At 38.1% G+C, this 23,830-nt stretch overlaps 2 protein-coding genes and 1 non-coding gene across 9 annotated transcripts; all 3 read right to left on the reverse strand.

Annotated features, from left to right (window-relative positions):
* Nucleotides 1-802: 802 nt before the first annotated feature.
* On the reverse strand, nt 803-1,572 carry LOC122016325 (acyl carrier protein 1, mitochondrial-like). Its single transcript, XM_042573584.1, has 2 exons — nt 1,246-1,572; nt 803-1,169 (listed from the first exon to the last, which is right to left on the reverse strand). Exons 1-2 carry the CDS (start codon nt 1,444-1,446, stop codon nt 993-995), a joined length of 378 nt encoding a protein of 125 aa, XP_042429518.1. The 5' UTR covers nt 1,447-1,572; the 3' UTR covers nt 803-992.
* Nucleotides 1,492-22,644, reverse strand: LOC122016324. Of its 7 annotated transcripts, none has more exons than XM_042573578.1 (12): nt 22,452-22,644; nt 22,113-22,199; nt 21,444-21,578; nt 9,210-10,193; nt 8,399-9,029; nt 8,054-8,320; nt 7,658-7,953; nt 6,719-6,825; nt 5,678-5,825; nt 4,276-4,428; nt 2,967-3,091; nt 1,492-1,621 (listed from the first exon to the last, which is right to left on the reverse strand). In XM_042573578.1, the coding sequence occupies exons 1-12, from the start codon at nt 22,488-22,490 to the stop codon at nt 1,594-1,596; spliced, it is 3,000 nt and encodes a 999-aa protein (XP_042429512.1). In that variant the 5' UTR covers nt 22,491-22,644; the 3' UTR covers nt 1,492-1,593. The 7 variants fall into 7 exon arrangements, with proteins under 7 accessions (XP_042429512.1, XP_042429516.1, XP_042429517.1 ...); XM_042573580.1 differs by lacking the exon at nt 1,492-1,621 and adding an exon at nt 2,674-2,864; XM_042573579.1 differs by lacking the exon at nt 1,492-1,621 and having other exon boundaries at nt 2,674-3,091.
* LOC122018255 lies at nt 12,975-13,080 on the reverse strand. Its single transcript, XR_006121682.1, has one exon. It is a non-coding gene; the product is annotated as a small nucleolar RNA R71 (small nucleolar RNA).
* Nucleotides 22,645-23,830: the final 1,186 nt, after the last annotated feature.

Raw genomic sequence — 23,830 nt, forward strand, 5'->3', positions numbered from 1 at the left:
AAATTTATCATCTCAAACTGAGCATTGCACATATTAAGAAAGGTGAGTTGGAGAAGACAACAAGATATTGTGCTAGAATTCATCATACCAATGCTACGGAGAGAACGAGACAGTCGATAACTGCATATACTTTTTACTCAGTTTTATGAGCACAAGTGAACACCTGAAGATAAAACCCTCCATTCTTGACGAAGGAAGTGATCTACATTTGCAAGAGTTACAGAAGCCATCTATATGCCCATCTTGGTCATGCCCGACTGTCAACCGATATTGTTGTCTTGCATGATGATCAACCATAGGTGGGCAACACAACAAACCAGTTTTGATGCATTGGTTTCTGATAAGCCACATAAGTTTTTCAATGAGTTTACTCTATGACATCTTCAGCGAATCACTTATAATACAATCGCACGAAGTCCAATTATACAAGTAACAAGCATCAATATGAACATCCTTGCCAATTCCAATCTCATAGGAATTGAAAACCCATAAACCAAACATCACCTGAATTTTTGAGGAAAAAAGGTAGCATTCATCTTTAAGCCCATGTGACACTCGTGTCCTAGAAGCACTCTAACCTACTCAGAGTCCTTTGTATTCGAATCAGCAATCGAACCTACGGTTCTAGGGGATCCAATAAATGGTGCATTACTCTCATGGATTAGAATGCTTTTTAGTGAATACAAACACCTATGGACCAATTAATATAGTAATGGATACTAGCTGACCTCAATCTGTAAGGACAATATATAGGAGCAAATCCTTGTTATCCATCTTCAGAATATTATGCAGAACAAGGTGATAACCAGGAAGATTCTCAAATACAAGTCAAACAGGAAAAGCTTCAAAGTATGAATTCCAAGCAAGTTTTTGGAAAGAGTGGAATTATTCATGATCAGCTTAAAAATCCCATCTTTTGAAGGGAACTCAAAATAAACAAGTAAAAGAGCGCAACAGAAAAGGATAACACCTAGAGTTGGAAAACGAAGCAATCACTGTGCCATGGGATGTGCAGCAATGTACTCGATCGCAAGGGGGCACGAAACAATCTTGTCGGCCTCCAGGTCCGGTATCTCCAGCTTGAACTCCTCCTCCAGCGCCATGACAATCTCCACGGTGTCCAAACTATCAAGCCCCAGATCATTTTGGAAATGAGCGCCCGGCGTCACCTGTAAGAGATGGGGAAAAAAAGAAAGGATTTTGAGAGACGGATCTCGACGACGCAGGGCAGCGAGCACGGTTTACCTTGCCCGGATCGACCTTAGGGTAGCTCTTGAGAACGTCGACGACTCGGTCGACGACCTCCTCCCGGGTGAGATGGTCGTCGCCGTGGGACGACATGGGCCGAATGGAGGTGTTGAGGCAGGAGAGGGTCCTCGAGCGGTCAAGGGTTTGGATCGGGACACGGAGGTGACGCAGGACAGCGAATCGCAGCGCGGAAGCCATCGCTCAATCGCTCGCTTCGTCTTCTCTCTTGCTCTCCTCGTCGGTTCCTCCCTCGTCTGATCGGATAACAGCGATTGCGGCGGCGCAGCGAGGAGGGCTTGGGCGATCGCTCAAACTATACCGCTGCTGTTCTTTGATTTCCTCGAGTTAAACTCGAATGCTCCAATTTGTACGGCTGACGTGTAGTCGAGATGTGAGATGGACGAACAGCATTAATCGATGATATTATTTGATATTGCATACGTTAGTGTTACTGGACTAAACTCTGTAATTCACTCATTCACCTTTTGTCACAAAAAAAATTAGGAATAACAAAAGGATATCTATACCAAGACAAAATATCCTTGATAATTTATCTATTTATATTTTATACCGATGATATTAACTGTTTCGGTGATAGATATTACTTTTTTTTTTCTCTAATATTAGAGATGATAATACTCTCCACGGATAAACATAATTGATATTTATATTATTACTTGATACCTACATTATTTATCTCAATAGCTCTTGAAATCAATTTCCAATTGGTGTGGCAAGATCTCGTTGGATGTATGCTCTCCCCATGCACAGGGTTGTTAAGATAATGTAAATACCCTAGTGATTATACCCTTTTAAAGATATGGAGCTATCCTTGAGAGACCGCTAAGATGACAGTTTCATCTTTTACCCCAATATTAAGGATGACAATAGGTCAAGTTTAGGTCAGATTCATTATCTTGCGTTCCTATTCTCATTTATTATATTTATTTTCATCCTCATTCCCATTGATTTTTTAACCCTACTCTCATTTAATATATTCATTTCAATCCTCAATCCCATTAGATTTTTAACTTGCATCCTCACACCTAATAAATTGTTTCATTAAGTAACATAGTGAGCTTTGAGAAAATTTTTTTAATATATAAATATATGAATAGGATTCAAATAAACCTGTCCTCGTACTCAATTATCTTCTTCTATTTAATCAGATTAAAAAAAAAATGATCCTCCTCCATATCCTCTATCAAATTTGAAAGAAATTGTTATCCCTAATCACTATAATTTAAGAACAAAGATGTTCATTAAGATTCAAAAATATGTGTTTAAACCTATAATATTCTAAAATATTTCTTTGAATATATTAATATATTTAAATTAAAAATAAAAATAAATACTTGGTGCATTTGTTTAAAGAAATATGATAGTAAAAAACTCTTCAGTTATTGTTAGCCTTATTAGATGGACTAGAGTGAACAACTAATCTCAATTGCCCGTTAATTCTACATGAATATTTGTTCAATCAAAGGCCATAACATGCAAGATATTTTATTCTGACCGATACAAATTACAATTGAAGAACTAGATCCAATGAGATGTCTTGAAGCTCAACTGAAAAAAAAAATGGAATACTCAAACTTTCTTCGCCGTTCAAAGTTCTTCAACCCAGCCGAGGTTTCAAATGCAAATTTGAAAGTCATTCAAATTAAGAACCAATCGTTGGAGAGAAATCAAGATAGTTCAATTGCGAACTGACTTACTATATCTCTTGGCTCATGTCCACGGGGCACTTTGGCACTTTAATTCTTTGGAATGGAGCATGGTGATGCTTCTTGAGAGGAAGCAGCTTACCAGAAAACAAGCAGTTTATGATCCAGCTTACTGGCTGTAGATGAGAAACATAACCGCGCATTAGACTGTGCATGATAAAGTATTTCGATGCACTTACATAAATGCAAATAAAAAGGGAAAAAAAAATCATGAATCAGAGGCATACAACATTTAGGTGGATGCAACATACAGAGCTAATCTCGAGTCATGAGATGATGAGCAATCTTTACATGCATTAGGCAAAAAAACAGGTAGCCAAACAGAAGAATTGGAACGACAGCTAAGATAACATGATCCGTATGAACACAAGATAAAAAATTGAAACTGTATGTTTCATTTAGAATGATACAGTTTTGACATCATCTGTATGAATACAAGATAAAAATTAACAATATCATCTCAATTCATTTTCATTCGTGCTGTTGCTTGCAAAGAGGTGTCGAGTTTTGGCACGAGGCAATACCCATTGACACAATTGACAGAGTGACAAGATCAACAATGGCACAAGAGACAATTCTTGTGTCGATTAGTATCGAGTTTCTATAATTTATCACGATATATTTTGACCGTATTGCCCAACACGGTACAAGATTTCAAACCATGTATGTATCTAAGTGTTAAAGTTCATTCATGACTTAGCTAAGGGAAGTTGAATTGCAGAAATTACTGGATGTCATCTGCATTTTGTAGTTGATTTGAAAGATTGTCAGTTAGGTTCTACTTGGATATATTGAGTGAGGGGTCTGTCTGAATGAATTTAACCATTGCAAGGTTGCACGTCTAGTCTCACATGGAGATGTGCAAAGATCATAGTGTCTAAAGGAGGTGTCCTCGGACATGCCCAGCACAAGCTATTTAGAGTTGAGTCGTCAGGTGAGAACACTGCAGGAGACACCAAAATGAGCCTAGGTCATGCTTGGCAGATGCAAGGTTCATGGCATGCCTATGATCAAAGGTAGAAATTCTGTGAACATACATCAGAATAATCACACACCCCTGAAAAAAAATGAGACACACACAGCTAGCTCTGAATATGAGCAAAAAATTTAAGGAGAAATAAATTATGTATATAGAAGAGCAGGAGTTCAGAGTATTTGTTACACGTGAGGGAAGTAAATCTTTGTAGTGAAGCTCATTAGATAAATATCCTACATGTATATAAGTGGAATTGTAACTAAAGCATAGAAATAGGTTTTAACTTTTCAAACATATTCACCTTTGAAGGAAAAGAATACTAACCACTACATTTATTTCATACTCAGACAGACAGTGCTTTAGATGACGGGAAACACCAGCTCCATTCTCGACAAGTACAACTCCTATTGTATTTTCTTTATCCTTTAAACTTTCAGTAAGTTGGCATAAAGTGCTGAATACTCGACCACCACCATGCTGCAAAGTGGATAAAGTACCAAAACAGAAAATGTTTAAGCAAGTTGCACAAAGACCTATATGATAAGGGTATCAACTACATGTAGTAAAGAAAATGAATAAAATGGCTATTATAAAACCGCAAATTGATAATGGCATATTTCCATAATGTTTAATTTTTCACTAGCTCAAATCACATGTTGGCAAAATTATGAACTCATAGGTCTCACCAAAATGTCCATAAGATTAACAACAAAGTTCAAAACCCAAAGTGAAATAAATTTATTAAATGATATTAGAATAGCAAGCATCAAATTAGATGAAAAACTCCCCTAGAAATAAAAGATTTCATTAGAATTACTATCATATTATACGTCAAAGTATATGAGTTAAAAGTGTAAAACAGAGAGCTGTGTACATATGAATCACTACTAAATAATATAAGAGGGTTTGTAATATTTTCTTCATAAATATAGGTCAATAATTTGTAATTTGGCTATCGTTGTCAATTTCCTACACACATCATCACAACCGACTATCTTGTTGAAAAATGCCAAAGCATAGAGATTGCAACCTACACTCCAAGCAAAGCTAGTGTAGTTAGAGGCTTGGTCCGCCTACATGGGATACCTTCAAAAATTATAGTTGAATACTAATGGATTATCCAATATGACAGTGTCTAGAAGCAGAACATAGGTGGAAGATTAAGGTACAGAAATTTAATAGATTAGACAAACAACCACTGCCAGATCCGTGCAAGGTTTTAAATGTCAATTGGCATCTATCAATATAGCCAAAATGCATCGCTCGGCCCGACAACTGAAAGTGATGTTGTGTCTACATGTTGAAAATGTCCTTATGCCAACACAATTTTCATAGTACCAACTAAGGAGAGCTTGTCTTGAATGGCAAGGCTAAAACTGGCCAAGTCATGAAAATTGTATTCTTGTGACTCATCCTTTGATCATGTTTTCTGGCTGTAAAGAGAGAGAGAGAGAGAAGAGGGGAAGTATCAAATGCAGTAATAGTGGTAGCAGAAAGAGTGATGCCCAAGTAAAAGAAACTGAAATGTATCATCAATCATGTATTAGTGTCTGTTCCAATTGTAGGTGTCAATCCAAGTTCTACCAATCATAGTCAAGATATATTTATACACATGGAGAAACAAGATTTCACAGGAGCATTATTTAACATGGGTTTTAAGAAAATTTTCACTTCTACAACTAATAACTGGACAAACTATAGTAAACTGATGTCCACAGAACTCTACCTTTATGATTCTGGAAAATTTACTGCAGAAATTGAGTTTTCCATCAAGCATTACATGCAGCTGCTTAAAGATGAAGAAGTTGTTTTTGATGCAGAGATCTTTGACCCTCAGTTGTCTTGGAGTGATTTGAATGGGTCGAGTCATATACCTAGAATAAAAAGCACAATAAGCGAAAATAATCCAAACATGTAAATTTAAACAATGCATACAGTCATTGATTCCTAAATCTATAGGTATTCACATTTATTAACTGATGAATATGGTAAAACACACTCAACAGCCTAAACACTGTATGTCTGATTCTTCAATTTAAGAATTAAGATCTTTTAAGATTTGAAGTAGTAAAGCGGGAAGAAATGCAGAAAATTAAACAAAGATTCATGGAAAAAGAAAACAGAAATTCCAATTAGTTGTATGATGAATTACCATAAATAGCTAGCCTTACTGTAATAGCTAATGAGAAAAATAAAAATAAATAGAAATCGAGACCAAAACCACACTGTCTAAGCAAAGACATTAATGTATACCGGGCTAAGCAAAAAAGGAAAATATATAAGTTTAATAGTGCAACAAAAGATGCATGGGCTTAGTGCAAGGATCCTTGCTGATCCTGCACATGGGGGCTTAGTGCAAGCATCCTCACTGATCTTGCACGTAATAAACAACCAGATAATCATGCAAGCAAATATTAAGGAGAGATGCACAAAAAGCTAAGCAGAAGAGAAACTAGTTTAAAAATCCGCTTCCACCTTAGTACAATAATGCGGCATTAGTTGGATATCAACCACTTGTTCAAACTTTTATTAAACAAAATTGACAATAATACAAAAGATTGAAACGTCAATCAAAAGTTGAACTATTTAAGAGACACCGCATGACAATTTAAGTACCAGGATCACATCATGTAGTTTAAAATAAATGCTTTGTTTCGTTGGGAAGTAAATGGATTGTGACCTGACTAAAAAATAAGAACCATGGTAGAAGAACAAACGGAATGATATATTTTTCAGTACAACGTCAAGAACTGCCAAAAGGACTTACTTCCAAGGTGGCAATATGAAGCCAGAATGAACTGAATCAAAAAGCCATTTAGATTCTAGGGTCCAAGTATTGATAGCGCATCCATACAAAAATTTTGTTGTTTTCACCTGTGAAATAACAACAACAACAATAACAAAATTAATTACTTTAGCCAAGTATAGAACATCAAAAATTTTATGTCAAACCAAATGAACTGAATACATAATTACAACCCATTTATGTGGACAAGATGACTTATCAGAGCTATCACCAAACTAGCTAGAAATAGTTGTATATTGGAATTTTATAAACCTATCAAATTTAGCTCATCATAAACTAAAGAAACAAATTTGGTATCATAAAAAACATGATTCTGCGAAGGGGAGCCTTAGCGCAACGGTAAAGTTGTTGACCAAAAGGTCACGGGTTCGAATCCTGGAAACAGCCTCTTGCAAAAAGCAGGGTAAGGCTGCGTACAATGGATCCTTCCCCGGGACCCCTCATGGCGGGAGCTTCGTGCACCAGGCTGCCCTTTTTTTTTTAAAAAAAAAAAACATGATTCTGCATTATGGTTTTCTCCTTTATGAATGCCATAATACCAGGCTAGGCAAAAGAATCAGTTATCAACTATTCTGACCAAGTCAAGCTCATCATGACAATCAATTGAATTCAATGTAGGTTAGGTTCAATAAATTGATTACATTACACTTGATAACCTAGATAGTCACCTCTACCTCTACTATGTACACAGTAGACTACCTTATTATAACTGGCCACATACAACCTAGTGTACTTATATTTCAAAGTACGAAACTAATTACAGTAAGTTCCTAACAAATATGAAATGACATCTCTATTTTTTTACTACATGTTTTTTATTACTACATAGTTCTCATTCTAGGTTACATAGTAAAATACAAAATAAAATAAAATAAAATATTCATAAACCTTTGGACATACCTTCTTTGGAGAGAGAATAATGGGAGGCATCCTGATTATAAAGTCCTCTTTCAACTTTCTTCTTAAACTTAGTGTTTCCCTTGGTACATTTCCCAGAGTATAACCTCCATGTAGAAAGATCAAAGCCTCAAGTTCTTTTTCCTTTTCAGTAGGAAATCCAGTCAATAAAAATTCTAGCCCATGCAATATTCTTTCTTTCGGAACTCTTATGCAACTTGTGCCACTTTTGTGATTCTTCTTGCTAGCTTCAAACTTGTTAGTCAATTTGGATCTGGTATTGATTTTGTGATCTAAGTCTGAACAAATTGTACTTGTGTGTTTTGAGATAAATTAAGAACAACATTTCAAAAACAAGAAGCTAAAACAAGAATTTAGATTGGTTTTTTCTTAACATACCATGACTCTGGTCCATACATATTGCATCCAGAAAATGAACTCGCTTAGCAGAACTTTGATGTTTGGTCATTTCCAATAATGAACATCTCTTGTCACTTTTATCATCATCATTTGGACAAGCTTGATAGCGACGTTTCTTAATATCAACAAATACTTTCTCATTCTTATCATTGGCTGCCAACTTATCAAATTCAGTCTCTAGTACAGGAGAGAGTCTAAGATCTTGCTGATCCTTACTTCCAATAATATAACTATGCCTTGGTCCATCTGCATTCAATTCAGCATGTTTGTTCAGGCAGTTCAAACTAACAGATTGATTGTCAATGTAAATAGATGCTGTTTTACCTCGTTCAGCAAAAGGTAACTCTGATTTTTTTCCAGAAACTGTATGCAATTGAATTTGTTTATTAGGTAATATGTTATTCTTTGGAGAGGTCAAGCACGGCATAAGAATGTTGTGTGGCTTGCAAACTCTTTTGTTGGAAAAACTAAACTTGGGAAGATCACATTCTTCATCCTCTGATAAATGATAAGACAGAAAAGTCTCTTTACAGTGTGATAGTGTGACCCTTCCACTAGAAGATATTTCACCAGTGAACCTTTCTTTAGATGATGTACTATCCCCTCCAACAATTTCTTTATTGCAATCATCAAGTTTTGAAACATCATTTGATACAATACTGCACGGAACAAAGGAACTAAATGGATCCACTAATGATAAGTGGGATGACTGCACTAGATCATGTGAAGAGATAATTCCTTCCCAATCATGCACTTTTCCTTTGCAAACAGAAGTAGATACTTGAAGTGGCGTGCTTGAAGATGAAATTATCTCATTTCTCAGTTGCTCCATCTGTTCCTGTTGGTTCTCATCCATACCATCTTCTGATTCAGAAATGTAGCTGGTCTCCCAATTAAGTGATTTTTTCATGTGTTTTCTTGAAAATGCTTTGACTTTCCTGGAGAAGTTACCATCCTTGAGAAAAAAAAATACGGTTAATCTTAGCAGTAGTCTTGTCCATGAACTAAAAAATGGAAGCCATTCACATATACAATGTTACACATTCAATTATATTAGTTGACTACACAGGAAGACATACAAATACTAAGCTAAGAATAAACAATTTAGCTTGCAAATATAGGAAAAGTATTTTACCAGAAGAATCTCCCCATGCTCTGAACCTTTCCTATTTTTAGCCGTATCATCTAGATTCTTGTCTACTTGTTTTTGAGTTATAGACTGGCCATGCTGATCTGCCAGGCCAGATGATTGGAGGCACCTTGTTTTTTTTGTCGTTGAAACTACTGAAGATGTGTTTGGATCAGCAGCAGAATAATCATATTTTTTTACTGTTATATCATTTTTATCAGGCTCTTGATCCTCAAATTCCTGTTTTTCTGCTTTTCTAATACACTGAAAAAGTGTTTCTGAGACGTATGTATTTGTGTCACTCAAGGAATTGGGTTGCAGATGGTGTCTTTCAATAATTGAATCACTTATATTCAGAGAAGAATCTCTTACACTACACATATTCCTAGGAGATTCAGCTATGTGAGCAATAGAAATGCCTACATCATTATATGCATATTCCATAATTTGTTCATCAATATCAAATAAGTTATCAAGCTCATCAACTTCATCAACTGATGCTGGACAAGTCTCGACAACTAAGTCACAAGCTTTTCGCATTTCTTTCATACGAAGAACTATTTCTAGTACAGTTGTAGCAGTTAAATTTTCAAATGGACCACTGCTAATGGCATCTGAGATTGCCATTGCTTCTGAGGCAGCTACACAAAGTTCGACTGTATCATGTGCATCATCCTTCCCGAGCTTGTGAACCTCCCGAATCCCCTTCCATCCCGGCAAATATTCCTGGTCACTTTTGCTGAATGGTATTCCAATTATATTCTCAGGCATACCAAGTGTGCAGCCAACCCGTGACACATTTTGCCCTGCTTCTCCAGTCTCAGCTTGAGGCTGGCCACTGGATCCACCTTGTATAACTGCAATTTCTGGGTTAGCTTCCCACACTGGCACTAAAATTTTTTCCTTTCCATCTTGATTTGCTTCATTTAATTGAATTGAAGTGGTATCTGGAATGCCAGATGAGGAAAGATACATAGGAAAATGAAGCCGCTACAGGAAAGAGAAATATGGGAGAAAAACATGGAGTTAGCTTGGCTTAATAATAAAAAAGAAATGTAAATTTATTCAATAAACTTCTTTTAAGGGAACAAAAGAAACACATATTCGAGGCTTGAAACTTTTGAAGCCCTTTTCAATCTCTATTCTTTAAGTAGAATGCCATATCACCATTATTATAGTGACATTTTTTTTTTGCTCAAGGCATGTTCTGCATATATTGATTAAAACAAATGTGCAATTAAATTGATCAAACACAAAAACCTCTCAAAAGCATACCCTTACTCTCCACCTATCAAAAAATGCTATAAATAAAATGATTTTAGCTATGGAACATGAAAGCAGTCATCTCTAGAGATATACAAGTAAAATACCCAAGTTCTTATTGTCAAAACAGAACTCTAACTAGGCATGAGCAGCTTGACCTGCAAGCTGCATAGGCTGCAGCAACTACATGCCTTGCTATGCCCCAATACAGACTAACAATAAGCTTACAATATCCATCAAAAAGTACATGTGTTTCTCTTTTACATCAAATGAACTACTGGCTACAATCATATAGAAATTTGACTTGGCCCCTCACTGATCATGATACTAGCACCTGAAAATAGATCTTATCTTAACAATTCCTTTTTAAAAGATACTGATAATAGCACCATGTTAACAATATCCTAAGTAGGAGTTTCCCATAATAAGATTGAAGTGCGTAGATATTATGATCGTTTATGCATGTTTTAACGCACATTCACTTGCTTTATTTGTATATATTTTTCGCACGATCATCTCTCCTATTGTTTATTCAGTATTAATTACTCTTTTGTCGAAGATCTGCTCTTTGTTTGATTTTGTGTTGACAGTGATAACTTTTGGAGCGAAAACGGTGATTATCGACGCATCGGAGCAAAAGCAGAAAACCACTTGACACCGGCCGTGCAACCCTGCACAGCCGTGTGGCTATTCCCGAGAGAGAGCAGCGTGCCTCACGACCAGAGTCGAAGGAAGACATGGCCGTGCGGATCTCACATGGCTGTGCCACTCTACCCGAACAAGGAGAGGAGCTGGCCGTGCGGATCTCGCACAGCCGTGGCACGGGTCGTGCGACGCCCGTGCCCTAGCCTATAAAAGAGCTCTTAACCCTTCCCCTTGAAGGGGAGGGGAGCCGAAAAAGAGAGATACACCTTGGTGTAATTCCACGTCGTCCCGGACCTCTGTTCGACGATCCGAGATCACCTCCATCACTGCATCAACTTCAGAAGCAAAGGATTGGATCCGAAAATCACTCGACGTCATTAAATAAGCATCTCTATTCCCTCTCTCTTCTTGTCTGGGGATTGAATGTTTAATTATACTATGTCTTTGGTTTTTTCCCATGTGTCTATGGAGTAGATTCTTTGTTCTAGGATCTGGGAGTAGTTGTGGATAGGTTATTATGTAAGATTCATGCTTATGCTTTCACTCATTGAATGATTTCGCTTGTCTTGTTTCAATTTGATATGCATGAGACTTGTTTGCCATGTCGTATTAATTGATTGTGTTGGGATTGCTAATTTCGTAAAGAGAGGATCTTAGATCGTATACCCGAGGGGCCTTAGTGACAGGGGTAACCTGTTCACGGACATCTAGGATACTCCCTCGAAAGGAGAGGTAATTCCTCCACAAGGAAGTAAGAAACCAAACCAAACCCCTATCTCTATCCTTAATGATACCGATTAGGTTTGCATTCTTGTGATCTACCGAGGCGCCCTAGTGATAGGAGTTAACCGTAATAAGATTTCACAGGGATCTTCTCTGTTTAGTGTTTAAGGGTAGTAACTATAACTTCCGATGAGTACATGTTGATTGACAATGAGGAAAGGATAGAACATGATACATTAGTTACCACCACAACGAAACCGAACTCCTAGAGCTCTTCCCAAACCAAGTAAAACTCTCTCTCTCTCTCGCCAGTTCTCACATCTACTTCCCAAGTTCTTTTCTTCTCAAGAAAAGAGTTCACTTATAACCATCGGTAGTTTAGCTAATTCTACGTGAACAATCGCTAGTGCTTATAACCAGTCCTCGTGGGGTCGATAATCTTTTATTACTAACAACGTATCCGTACACTTGCGGAAGCGTAACAAGTTTTTGGCGTCGTTGCCGGGGACTGCGCCTATAACATTAGTGATAATCATATTGGCTTAGATTAGACCTTGTTTTTCTTTATTTCACTTTACTTTCTGCATCTTTATTAAAATTAACTCTCTTTTATTCTAGACTTGGATGATTCAATATCTTGTTTTTTTTTTACATGCGAAAAGCTAATCTTTCAGGAAAACTTCTGCCGTTCGATCCAGAAATTGATAAAACTTTCCTGAGGAGAAGAAACTTGCAAAAACTCCAAGTATAACAAGAAACTTCAGAAATGGCTAACAAGTTTTTGAAGGACTACGCAGCACCTTATGCACGAGGGCTTCGGTCTAGCATCACCCGACCACCAATTGAAGCTAACAATTTTGAAGTCAAGTCTGCAGTGATCCACATGGTTCAGCAAAATCAATTTGGAGGAAGACCGCACGATGATCCCAATCATCACTTGGAGCTTTTCAATGAGATCTGTAGTACTATGAAAGTGAACGGGGTCCCTCTAGAAACAGTAAGGTTACTTCTTTTTGGATTTTCCCTGAAAGATAGAGCCAAGCAGTGACTTAATTCTTTACCAGCAAACAGCATTACATCTTAGGAGAAGTGTGAGCAGAAATTTCTGGACAAATTTTACCCGCCAAGTAAAAACTGCACACATGAGGAATTTAATTGCAAGCTTCAAACAGACAAACTCAGAATCATTATTCGAAGCATGGGACAGATTCAAGAGTATGTTGAGACAGTGCCCCCATCATGACCTCGAGAAGTGGTTGGTGCTACACACGTTCTACAATGGAATCAATTATCACACGAAGGTGTCCCTCGATTCTGCAACAGGAGGGGCGTTGATGAACAAGAGTCTTGGTGAAGCTGAAGACATAATAGAGAATGTGGCCCAAAAGCATCATTAGTGGGCAACCGAAAGATCTGGAGGTTTCTTTTCTGGGAATCCAATAAAGGCATCAGGAAAATTTGACATAGATGCAGTCACGCTCATGTCCGCAAGGTTAGATGCTCTGACTAAGAAGCTTGAGACCATGGGGAACAACACAGCTAATGCAATAGTGTATGTGCGCGAAACTTGTGGAAGTTTGGATCATGCTCAAGATACTTGCCCCCTAGGGCTAATACAAGGGCAAATACATCAACTTGAACAATGCGATGCAATAGTCGGTTATAACCAAAGGCAAAACAATCCCTACTCCAACACATACAACCTTGGGTGGAGAAACCACCTAAATTTTTCTTACCGGGGAAATCAAGATCAAGAACCAGCAAAGCCAAGCTACCAACCTAGGCAACAAAACCACCAATCTGGACCAGACTTATCAACAACATCAACTTTCACAACTGTCCAGAATTGAAAAGATGCTTGAAGAAGCTCTCTTGGAGCAAAAGGAGATGAAGAATGAAATCAAGCAATTGAATCAAAGAATAGAGAATTCTAAAAAGCATCAAAAGATGCAAGATAGCCAAATCGCTCAGATAGTCCAGTCCTTTTCAAGAGCACCGGGAGCATTTCCGGGAAAGCCCAACATAAACCCGGTGGAACATTGTGACCGCATTGAGCTGAGGAGCGGACGGATTTTGGGAGATCCCCAAATGAGTGCTCGGAAAGGAATTGATTCAGAAGATGAGCTCTCTCCTCTCATACCTAATTTAATCCAGAACAAGGATAGGGAGGAGATTACCAAGAAGGTTGAAGGGACTCTTCCACTTCCCCCACAAAGTCAGGCGATTTTTTTCCCTCAAAAGCTAATAACATCCCAAAAAGATGAAGAGTTCCACCAATTCCTTAAGAAGATTAAAGAAATCTGCATTGAAGTACCTCTAATAGACGCACTGCACCAAATGCCGAAGTTCGCCAAATTATTAAAAAGTATTCTTTCTAACAGAAGACAGCATAGCGACTTCGAGACTATAACATTGACAGAAAAGTGCAGCGCTCTTCTCACGGCAAACACTCCCCCGAAGCTCTAGGATCCAGGAAGTTTTTTTATACCGTGTAAGATTGGCTCTGAGCTTATACACAAGGCTTTCTGCGACTTGGGAGCGAGTGTCAGCCTACTTCCATACTCGTTATGCAAGAAACTAGGACTCTAGAACATCAAACTTACTACTATAACACTACAATTGGCTGACCATTCATGTAGATACCCAATGGGTATAGTGGAGGGCGTGCCAGTAGAGATAGGTGGATGCATCGTTCCTGTAGATTTTGTTATCCTGGATATAGAGAAGGATCCCAAGATCTCAATCATCCTAGGAAGACCATTCCTTGCCACCGCTAGAGCCCTCATCAATGTGAAACGTCACAAGATATCCCTGGAGATCGGTAAAGAAAGGTTAGAATTCGATTTATCTGATTTACCTAATTGCATCTCTTCTTTTCAGGGAAATGCCAGCAAGTTGAATATACACAAAGCTGAGAAATGCAGTTTCCATGGAAGGTCGTCGGACATGATGCATGATTCGGCAAAACTTGAGAGGTCGCCCCCAACAAGCAATAAAAAGTATATTTGTCCTGCACAAGTGAAACTGAAGGCGCAAACTGGAGCATTAACCCTAGGAGGAGAGTCGTGCTTCGATGGGTTTAGTCCACATTAACTGATACGAGGTCGAGCTAAAACAAGCGCTTCTTGGGAGGCAACCCAAGGGTTTCGTTTTAATTCGTTATCCACCTGTCGTTCTATTTTAGTTCAATCAAGTATTTTTATTCTTGGATCTTTGTTTTCAGGATGTGCATTAGCCTCCACGAGTTGGTCGTGATCGTTTCATGGGCGTGGCAGCATCGGAGGGGTCAAAAAGGATGAGAGCGAGACACTACGCGCGTAAGGGAGTTGGCCGTGTGAATCTACACGGCCATGCGAAGCTGACAGAGGAGGAAATGACACAAGCCGTGTGAACCCACACGGCCGTGTGGCCTTTGCAGAGAAGGAACAATACACGGCCGTGGGGATCTGGCACGGCCGTGCAAAGCTACCCGAGGAGAAGAGTGCACAGGTCGTGTCGGTTGACACGGCCGTGCGATCTCGGTCGAGAGGAGGAAAGAAGGGGTCGTGCCAACAGGCACGGTTGTGCGGCGACCCCATCAACCAGGCCGTGTCTTTACCTTTTCTTCCCCACTACACCTCATCAACCTTCATTACCTACATCTAAGACTCATCTTTACTAAGATCTAGATCTAGATCTAAGTTTTCTTCAAGCCCCAAATCCGAAAAGAGAGGAACAATTCCCCTATTCTTCTTCTTTCCCCTCCTCTATCTTCAAGATCCACATCCACCCATAAGAAAGTCCTCAAATTCGCCTTGCATATCATGTCTCAAATTCTGAAGAGACTCCGAAAAGGAAGCGGTGGAGCTGGCGAAGGAGATGCACCGGGAGGAGACAAAGGCAAGGGAAAGACTTCTTCATCCAAAGGCAAAGACAAAAGGGTAGCACGCGACGAAGGTAACGACAACGAATTTAATATTGTTTTTAGAAATCAAGAACATAAAGCTAGATATGATATTCTTGTTGCTAGGAAAATTGTGTGCACTAGATATATGGATCCAACCACCATGGATATGTTAGGAATTAGGAATGATGTAGATTGGATGATTAGCTCCTTTGATTGGCATGACATGATGTACACACGTCTACCGACTTACCCCTGCCTAGTCCTGGAATTTTTAAGATCAATTGATGTTAAATTTTTCTCTGAGGATGACTACATTGGGGTCATAACTTTTAGGTTGATGAACAAAGAAATTCGGTGGAAGTTTAGTGATTTTAATATTTGTTTTGGTTTACCTACTGGAGGTGCCCGTGGATTTGATGGTACTATAGACTGGAATGGATTTTGGGCTTCAATCACGGGATCAAAGAACCCTTATGAACCCTCTAGAGCAAAGGCATCACGCATGCAAAACCCTACTTTTAGATACCTTCACCGTGTGATAAGCAAAACAATCTTTGGTCGAGGTGAGAGTGATGAGGTGGTTAGGAAGGTGGAGCTTTATTCTCTTTGAGCGATGCTAAATAAAGTCGACTTTGATTCTGGGTTTCATTTCTTACAAAACTTGTTGAGAGCAGGTAAAGTATCTTCGGGGATGATAATGTTTGGTGGTTTAATCACCCAAATAGCAATAAATCTGGGTTGTGAGCTTGATGGGCTGGAGATCGTTCATGGTAATGATAAAATCGATATCGACTCTTGTCTTGCAATGAAGATGATCTGTCGCGATGAAAATGGGTTTGCTTTTCCTAGGAACGATGATTTTCCATTACCCCTTCCTTGTCCCGAGCGCACTTCAGTTCGCAACCCAGCGAACTAGGTGATCATTGATTCAAAACCCGAGTTTGTTCCCTCCCTTGTAGGAGATACCAAGCACCACCAAGAGCCCTCGTCATCAAGACTCCCGCAACCCTCTGGATATCTGGAACCTGTTAGGTACTCTTTTGTCTATGGTACGGGACCTTCAAGATTTGATTTTTCTGATTTCCGTGCCTCCTTAAACTCGCTTCATGAGAAGCACGCTACCCAACAACAATTGTTGGAGGGTCGCTTCAAGTTGTCTGACGACCAGTATAGGGAGGTACAGGACCATTTTCAGTTTACTAGAGACTTTCATAGCCAAATGACAGGATTTGTTCAAGATTATGAGGTTGACTAGGAAAGAATGAGGAATTTCATGGATGATATGGATATTACTAGACAACAAGTAGACGCTCTTTACCAATATCACCAGCACATTGGCCATCTCCCTGATATGCCTAGATTTCCCTCCGACACACGACGGGGACCCCCTTATCCCCCTCCCCCGCCACCGTTTTGATTTCATCGGGACGTTGAAAAGTTTAAGTCTGGGGGGTGTTATGTTTGCACAACCTGAGTCAAGTCGAGTCTTTTTCCTTGTCCTTCTGTATATTTATTTATTTTGCTTTATCTACTTGCATTTCATTTTATATTGCACTTTCTTTTCTCTATTTTCAGTTTCATATTGCACTTTCTTTTCCCACTTGTAGTTTTTCATCGTGTTTATTTTGAATAGTTTTGAGGTATATTTGAGAGCATCGAACCTTCTACTTCTTCTACTGACTTGTCCAATAGCAAAATGACTAGCACGTGTATTTTCTTAGTTCATGTGTCGTAGAGATAGTGTTAGTATGTTTGGTGTACCTCCTTTCTCTATCTTTAGTAGCATGAAATAAGCTAAGTATTGTACGAAATTTAATATAAGTTTTGGTCTAACCTTTAAGGATCTTACTTTCACTTCATTTAAGTTTGAATAGTAGAAATGTTTTGAAATAGTTATGATTCATCTAATTTGTTTAGTATTTGTGTTCCCATGGGGATTCTTTAGTTACATTTTGGTTACTGGATGACCTCGGATCATGGAAGCTCATTCGGAAAAATCTAAATCCCAACATTTGTGATTAGTGCTACACTTCTATAGCACCAAAATATATATATATATAAAAAAGTTGAATAAGGGATAAAAAATAGTTGTCGTGAGTGGAAACTAACAATTTATCCCTTTGAGACCGAGTTAGGTTACTGGGGAAATAAATGTTAGGTTTCTCTTGATTTCGAGTAATATCCTTTGAGACCTTGTGTAATTTAAGGGAAACGAACCAAGTGTGTGGCATGTAAGTGCCTATCACCGGGAACATTAGGAACTCAATTGTATGACGACTTGACTAGGATAGAAAATTGAAACTTGAAGAGCTTGAGTCACTTATTACACCGAGCACAAAGAACTTATGCTTAGGTCATACTTAGGTTACTCCACAAACATGCTTATCAATGAAACTAGTTGATAGAGTTAGGCGAATGCACTAGGGATTATGATACACTATAGGAACTCATGAACATAGATTGCAGCGTTTTGCTTGAGGACAAGCAAAAGTTCAAGTCTCGGGGTGTGATGTGCGTAGATATTATGATCGTTTATGCATGTTTTAACGCACATTCACTTGCTTTATTTGTATATATTCTTTGCACGATCATCTCACCTATTGTTTATTCAGTATTAATTATTCTTTTATCGGAGATCTGCTCTTTGTTTGGTTTTGTGTTGACAGGGATAACTTTTGGAGCGAAAACGGCGATTGTCGACACATCGGAGCAAAAGAAGAAAACCACTTGACACCAGCCGTGCAACCCTGCACAGCCGTGTGGCCATTCCCGAGAGAGAGCATCACACGGCCATGCGACCTTGCATGGTCGTGCCTCACAACCAGAGTCGAAGGAAGACATGGCCTTGCGGATCTCGCACGGCCGTGCCACTCTACCCGAACAAGGAGAGGAGCTGGCCGTGCGGATCTCGCACGGCCGTGAGCCGAAAAAGAGAGATACACCTTGGTGTCGTTCCCGCCGTCCTGGACCTCTGTTCGACGATCCGAGATCACCTCCATCAACGCATCAACTCCAGAAGCAAAGGATTGGATCCGAAGATCACTCGACGTCATTGAATAAGCATCTCTATTCCCTCTCTCTTCTTGTCTGGGGATTGAATGTTTAATTATACTATGTCTTTGGTTTTTTCCCATGTGTTTATGGAGTAGATTCTTTGTTCTAGGATCTGGGAGTAGTTGTGGATAGGTTATTATGTAAGATTCATGCTTATGCTTTCACTCATTGAATGATTTCGCTTGTCTTGTTTCAATTTGATATGCATGAGACTTGTTTGCCATGTCGTATTAATTGATTGTGTTGGGATTGCTAATTTCGTAAAGAGAGGATCTTAGATCGTATACCCGAGGGGCCTTAGTGACAGGGGTAACCTGTTCACGGACATCTAGGATACTCCCTCGAAAGGAGAGGTAATTCCTCCACAAGGAAGTAAGAAACCAAACCAAACCCCTATCTCTATCCTTAATGATACCGATTAGGTTTGCATTCTTGTGATCTACCGAGGCGTCCTAGTGACAGGGGTTAACCGTAATAGGATTTCACAGGGATCTTCTCTGTTTAGTGTTTAAGGGTAGTAACTATAACTTCCGATGAGTACATGTTGATTGACAATGAGGAAAGGATAGAACATGATACATTAGTTACCACCACAACGAAACCGAACTCCTAGAGCTCTTCCCAAACCAAGTAAAACTCTCTCTCTCTCTCGCCAGTTCTCACATCTACTTCCCAAGTTCTTTTCTTCTCAAGAAAAGAGTTCACTTATAACCATCGGTAGTTTAGCTAATTCTACGTGAACAATCGCTAGTGCTTATAACCAGTCCTCGTGGGGTCGATAATCTTTTATTACTAACAACGTATCCGTACACTTGCGGAAGCGTAACAAAGATCAAGCATAAAAAATAAAATTGTGGAGTTCAAAAGATAAAAATAAAATAAAAACATGTATTGTATCGTGTCAATCAGCTCAAACAAAATATATTGCCCTGTCAGTTGATGGGCATGCAGAACACTGTCAAGATATGAAACCACTACAGTCCTTCCTCTTAATGCTGTGTTGTCATCCTCCTAGTTAAGGAGATGCATCCCAGGTTGCATCTCCGATATCTCATGTTGAAGCAAAATGCAACAAGTGAAATGGTCTCTTGCATCGAAGCAACACACAAAAGCAGCAAGGTGACTTTGCTAACTGAGAACCAAGGTACTGAGCAATACTACACAATGAGGCAAAGCAGGGAGGTAGAGGAAGAACAATCTTCTTCTAGGTCAAGGTGAAACGGAGCAAAATCAAAAAGCGACATGTTGATGGAGAAGAAGGTTGATGAGGCTGAACATAAGTTCTTCCCCTTTCTTTCTCCTATTTATCTCTTTACCTTTTCCTTTCTTTCTTTGTTCTTCTTCTTGAATGCTGGCTAAAAGATACCCTAACTCGGAACAAATTTTGATATAAATGGAGCTCCACAAAGATAGATGTTGAAGCAACAAAGAGGTAATGAGTAGATTATAAGCTATCAAACGTCGATTGGCTCGACTACCTTGTTAGACAATCCATACATACCTGTTATATTCTTTGTAGTAATACTCTCATGAAAGAATAAGATACAAAATGTGTTGGCTACGAAAAATCAGAACACCATACAAATTAATGGATTTGACTCATTATGAATCAATTTGGTCTGAAAGTTTTTACTTGTATCTGCAATCAAATTGCACCCATGAGATTGTAACATCAGCATATTATTTCCAGTCTAATATTTTATGAATGCACTAAATACATTAAAATTGACTGACATTTGTGAGGAAAAAGAGGTAATTCCAAGGAAAATTAGTATCAGCTTGAATAACCAGTTGGTAAATCTCCTTGCAAGATGTCCCAGAATTATATTTGTATGTAAGAAGCTTGAATTATTGTAAATCATCAAGAATTCGTAATGTAGTAACAAGTAATACAGATTAGTTCCAAAAATTTGAAAGAACAAAGATTTAAGTGTAAAGAATATCTCTAATATATGGAAGGACTGGACACTTGGGTCATTCAAAACAAATCTATATCAGAGTATCTTCATGGATCTATCACAAATATATGCTAAATATTTGTTTTACATCACAGCATCATGGACTGGAAACTACATTGTCAAATTCAAATATCTAACACAAACAGCATCATGGAGTTCACTTTGAACCTTAATTTTTAATTCTTATTAAGTTTTATCACATATACATGATTCCACCTTGAAGATTCAATCAAAAAGATCCACGAAGAGGGGAAGACTGTAGGAGGGAATTTTAAATGAACTTATGCCTTATGGGGAAGTTCAGTACCAAAAGGTCCTGGTAGGTAAAACCAGGGGTTTTAGTATGATAGGCAGAAAAAGATGTAGCGTATGTTACATCAACATCCAAATATTCCAATATGAATCAATTGAAATCTTCAGGTAAAGAAAGTGTTCTAAAGTACGCTCAATATTGTGTAATCAGATATTGCAGGCACAATTATATAGTGCATACATGATTAACATATAATTATGTGTATCTACCATTTTTATACAGAAGAATGGCCTTCGCATATCACCATTACATATGCTGCAAAGGCGGGTTCCGCCGCCCAGCGGCCCCCTACGCCTGCCCCATGGTATTGTAGGAGGAGGGCATATCACCATTACATATGAATTATACGATGGTTGCAAACTTTTTTCTTTTGTTAAAGCAAAGCAACAAAATCATACTGTTTCAGAAGTACATCCTCCAGGAGCCTCATCATCCCCAGACAAATGTAAAAGGCAATCTGCATATCTTGCATGTTCCCCAAATGGTTGGGTGTTCTTTCTAATGATTGTAACATCTTGAGGATATACCAAATCCTGTTCATTTCAAACACAAATTAAAAAAAAAAAAACATAAGTTGTGGCTACATATAAAATAAATTCATCAATATGTAGTGGGTGTGATTGATCATCAATCTTTACAATATGTCAAAATACAAATTTGTTAAATAGGAAGTAGGAATAGGTAAAGTAGCCACCCATTATACAGATCACAAAATCTTATGCTTAGAATCCAATGGCAGGATAAGATCACTTGTGAGTTATTGCCATCTACTTGCCCTAATAGTAGTTACAGAGCTTAGGTGGGCTATACAGATAATCAAATTTTTGACTGACAACACAGGACATGTATTTTTCCAGTGTTATCCTCAAATTATAAAAGCTTATAAGTTGTGCAACAATAGATTTATGAACACTTCCTTGTCATATGTTAGCAACAGATAGATAATGAAGTAGGAACCTCGAGGAAATAATTTATGCAAAAGCTGGGAGGAGACAGCTGGACAATTCCTTTAAGTGAAAAATCATCCAAAAAACACTACTAGGCAAGCAAAAGTAAGGCTTTCATACCTCACTGCGCAGCAACGAATTGCTCTTTTCATTATCATGACTGTCGTTTGAATCTGGCTGAAGCCATGCGGGGAGCCAAGCGGCATTCTGAAACAGAATAGGGTTGTTAAAATCTTCTCAAGAAAGGCCGCAAGAAGCTTCAAATCATTACTGGATTTCCTATATACCGCTTTCAAAATGATAAAAAGAATCCAAATCAGAAATGGAATGAAGCCATAAGAAACCATGAAGCATCACAATCTCGCAAGGCCATGACAGGAAACCCTCTTGAGAGAATTTATCGCCATTGTCTCGCTTTCTACTTCGAGAAAAGAAAAGCGATTGCAAGTCTAGCCTAACCTCAGAGAACTGCGGGGAGTGATATACGCCATCGGCCATGTTGAACGATAATGAACGCCGCCGTCAGGAAGTCGCCTCCATGTCGCCACCGGCGAGCGCCTTGTTCCCGACCCCCGACCCGACGCCAGCAGCGTTAGAGGCGTGACCAGAAAATAAGGGTTTAGCTCTCCACTAAGAGCATCTACAACGCCATTAACGCGTTAATGGTAATATATTATTTTATATATATATATAAATTTTTAGTGCGGTAGTCATTTTAACGCGTTCAATTCATTGAACGCATTAATGCTAGAGTGCGTGAACAGTACAACCACACAATACTATAGTATGTGAACAGTTCAGTCACGTAGATATTAACGATGAAGCTTTAACAGCGTTGCAGATGCTTAAAAGGAAAAAACGGAAGAATTTTATTAAGGGAAAATTTACATGCAGTCCCTATTGATAAACACAATTTTACATACAGTCCCTATTGGAATAAATTTTTATTTCCACTCTCTAGTCAAATATACTTACTTAATTACCCCTGATATTTTAAATATAAAAAGTCTAAAAATGAGTATAATTCCTCTTAAATTCAGTACATTAAACTAGAATCTAGTATATTTTCTATCAAATTGAGCACGATTCCTTTTCCACCTCAATTGGATGAAATATATAATAGATTTTTTCTTTAAATGATACTTAATTGGATGAAAAATATATTAGATTTTCTTTAAATGATGCTGAATTTAGGAGAAATTATATTAAGTAGGAAAAAAATCGTACTCAATCTAATAGAAAATATACTTGATTTTAGTTTAAAGCGCTGAATTTAATAGGAATTATACTCATTTTTAAATTATTTATACCTAAAAAATATAAAAGATAATTGTAATAGAAAATATACTTGAATATACTAGATTTTCTTTAAATGATATTGGATAGAAAATATACTATATTTTTCTTTAAATGATACTTAATTTGATAAAAAAATATACTAGATTTTCTTTAAATAGTATTGAATTTAGGAGGAATTATATTAAAATAGGAAAAAAAAAAGCATACTCAATTTAATAGAAAATATACTCGATTCTAGTGTAAAGTGCTGACTCTAAGAGGAATTATACTAATTTTTGGACTTTTTTTACCTAAAAAAATCTGAGGGACAATTAGGTAATAATATTTGCATGAGGGAGTTGAAGCAAATAAAATTTTACATAGAGGGAGTGAAAACAAAATTTTTTATGAGTGGAGATTACATGTAAAATTCAAATTATGATTAGAGATTTTTCTTTACTTTACCTCAGTGTTCGAAAACTCGGGCTAGGCGGCCGCCTAGGCACGGCGCGGCAGCAAGCCGCGCCGGAAACCTCCCAGGCGGGTGCCCTAGGCGGCTC

This window comes from Zingiber officinale, chromosome 8B, assembly GCF_018446385.1.
Source record: "Zingiber officinale cultivar Zhangliang chromosome 8B, Zo_v1.1, whole genome shotgun sequence".
Classification (NCBI taxonomy): domain Eukaryota; kingdom Viridiplantae; phylum Streptophyta; class Magnoliopsida; order Zingiberales; family Zingiberaceae; genus Zingiber; species Zingiber officinale.

What these genes read in the sequence shown, in the direction of transcription:
- LOC122016325 (XM_042573584.1), bottom strand. Translation starts at nt 1,446, where the DNA reads ATGGCTTCCGCGCTGCGATTCGCTGTCCTGCGTCACCTCCGTGTCCCG. An exon ending in CTAAGGTCGATCCGGGCAAG is followed by an intron (nt 1,170 to 1,245) that starts GTAAACCGTGCT and finishes CATCTCTTACAG; the next exon opens with GTGACGCCGGGCGCTCATTT.
- LOC122016324 (XM_042573577.1), bottom strand. Translation starts at nt 22,490, where the DNA reads ATGGCCGATGGCGTATATCACTCCCCGCAGTTCTCTGAG. An exon ending in ACTCCCCGCAGTTCTCTGAG is followed by an intron (nt 22,200 to 22,451) that starts GTTAGGCTAGAC and finishes ATTCTGTTTCAG; the next exon opens with AATGCCGCTTGGCTCCCCGC. An exon ending in AGTATGAAATAAATGTAGTG is followed by an intron (nt 3,092 to 4,275) that starts GTTAGTATTCTT and finishes TCTCATCTACAG; the next exon opens with CCAGTAAGCTGGATCATAAA.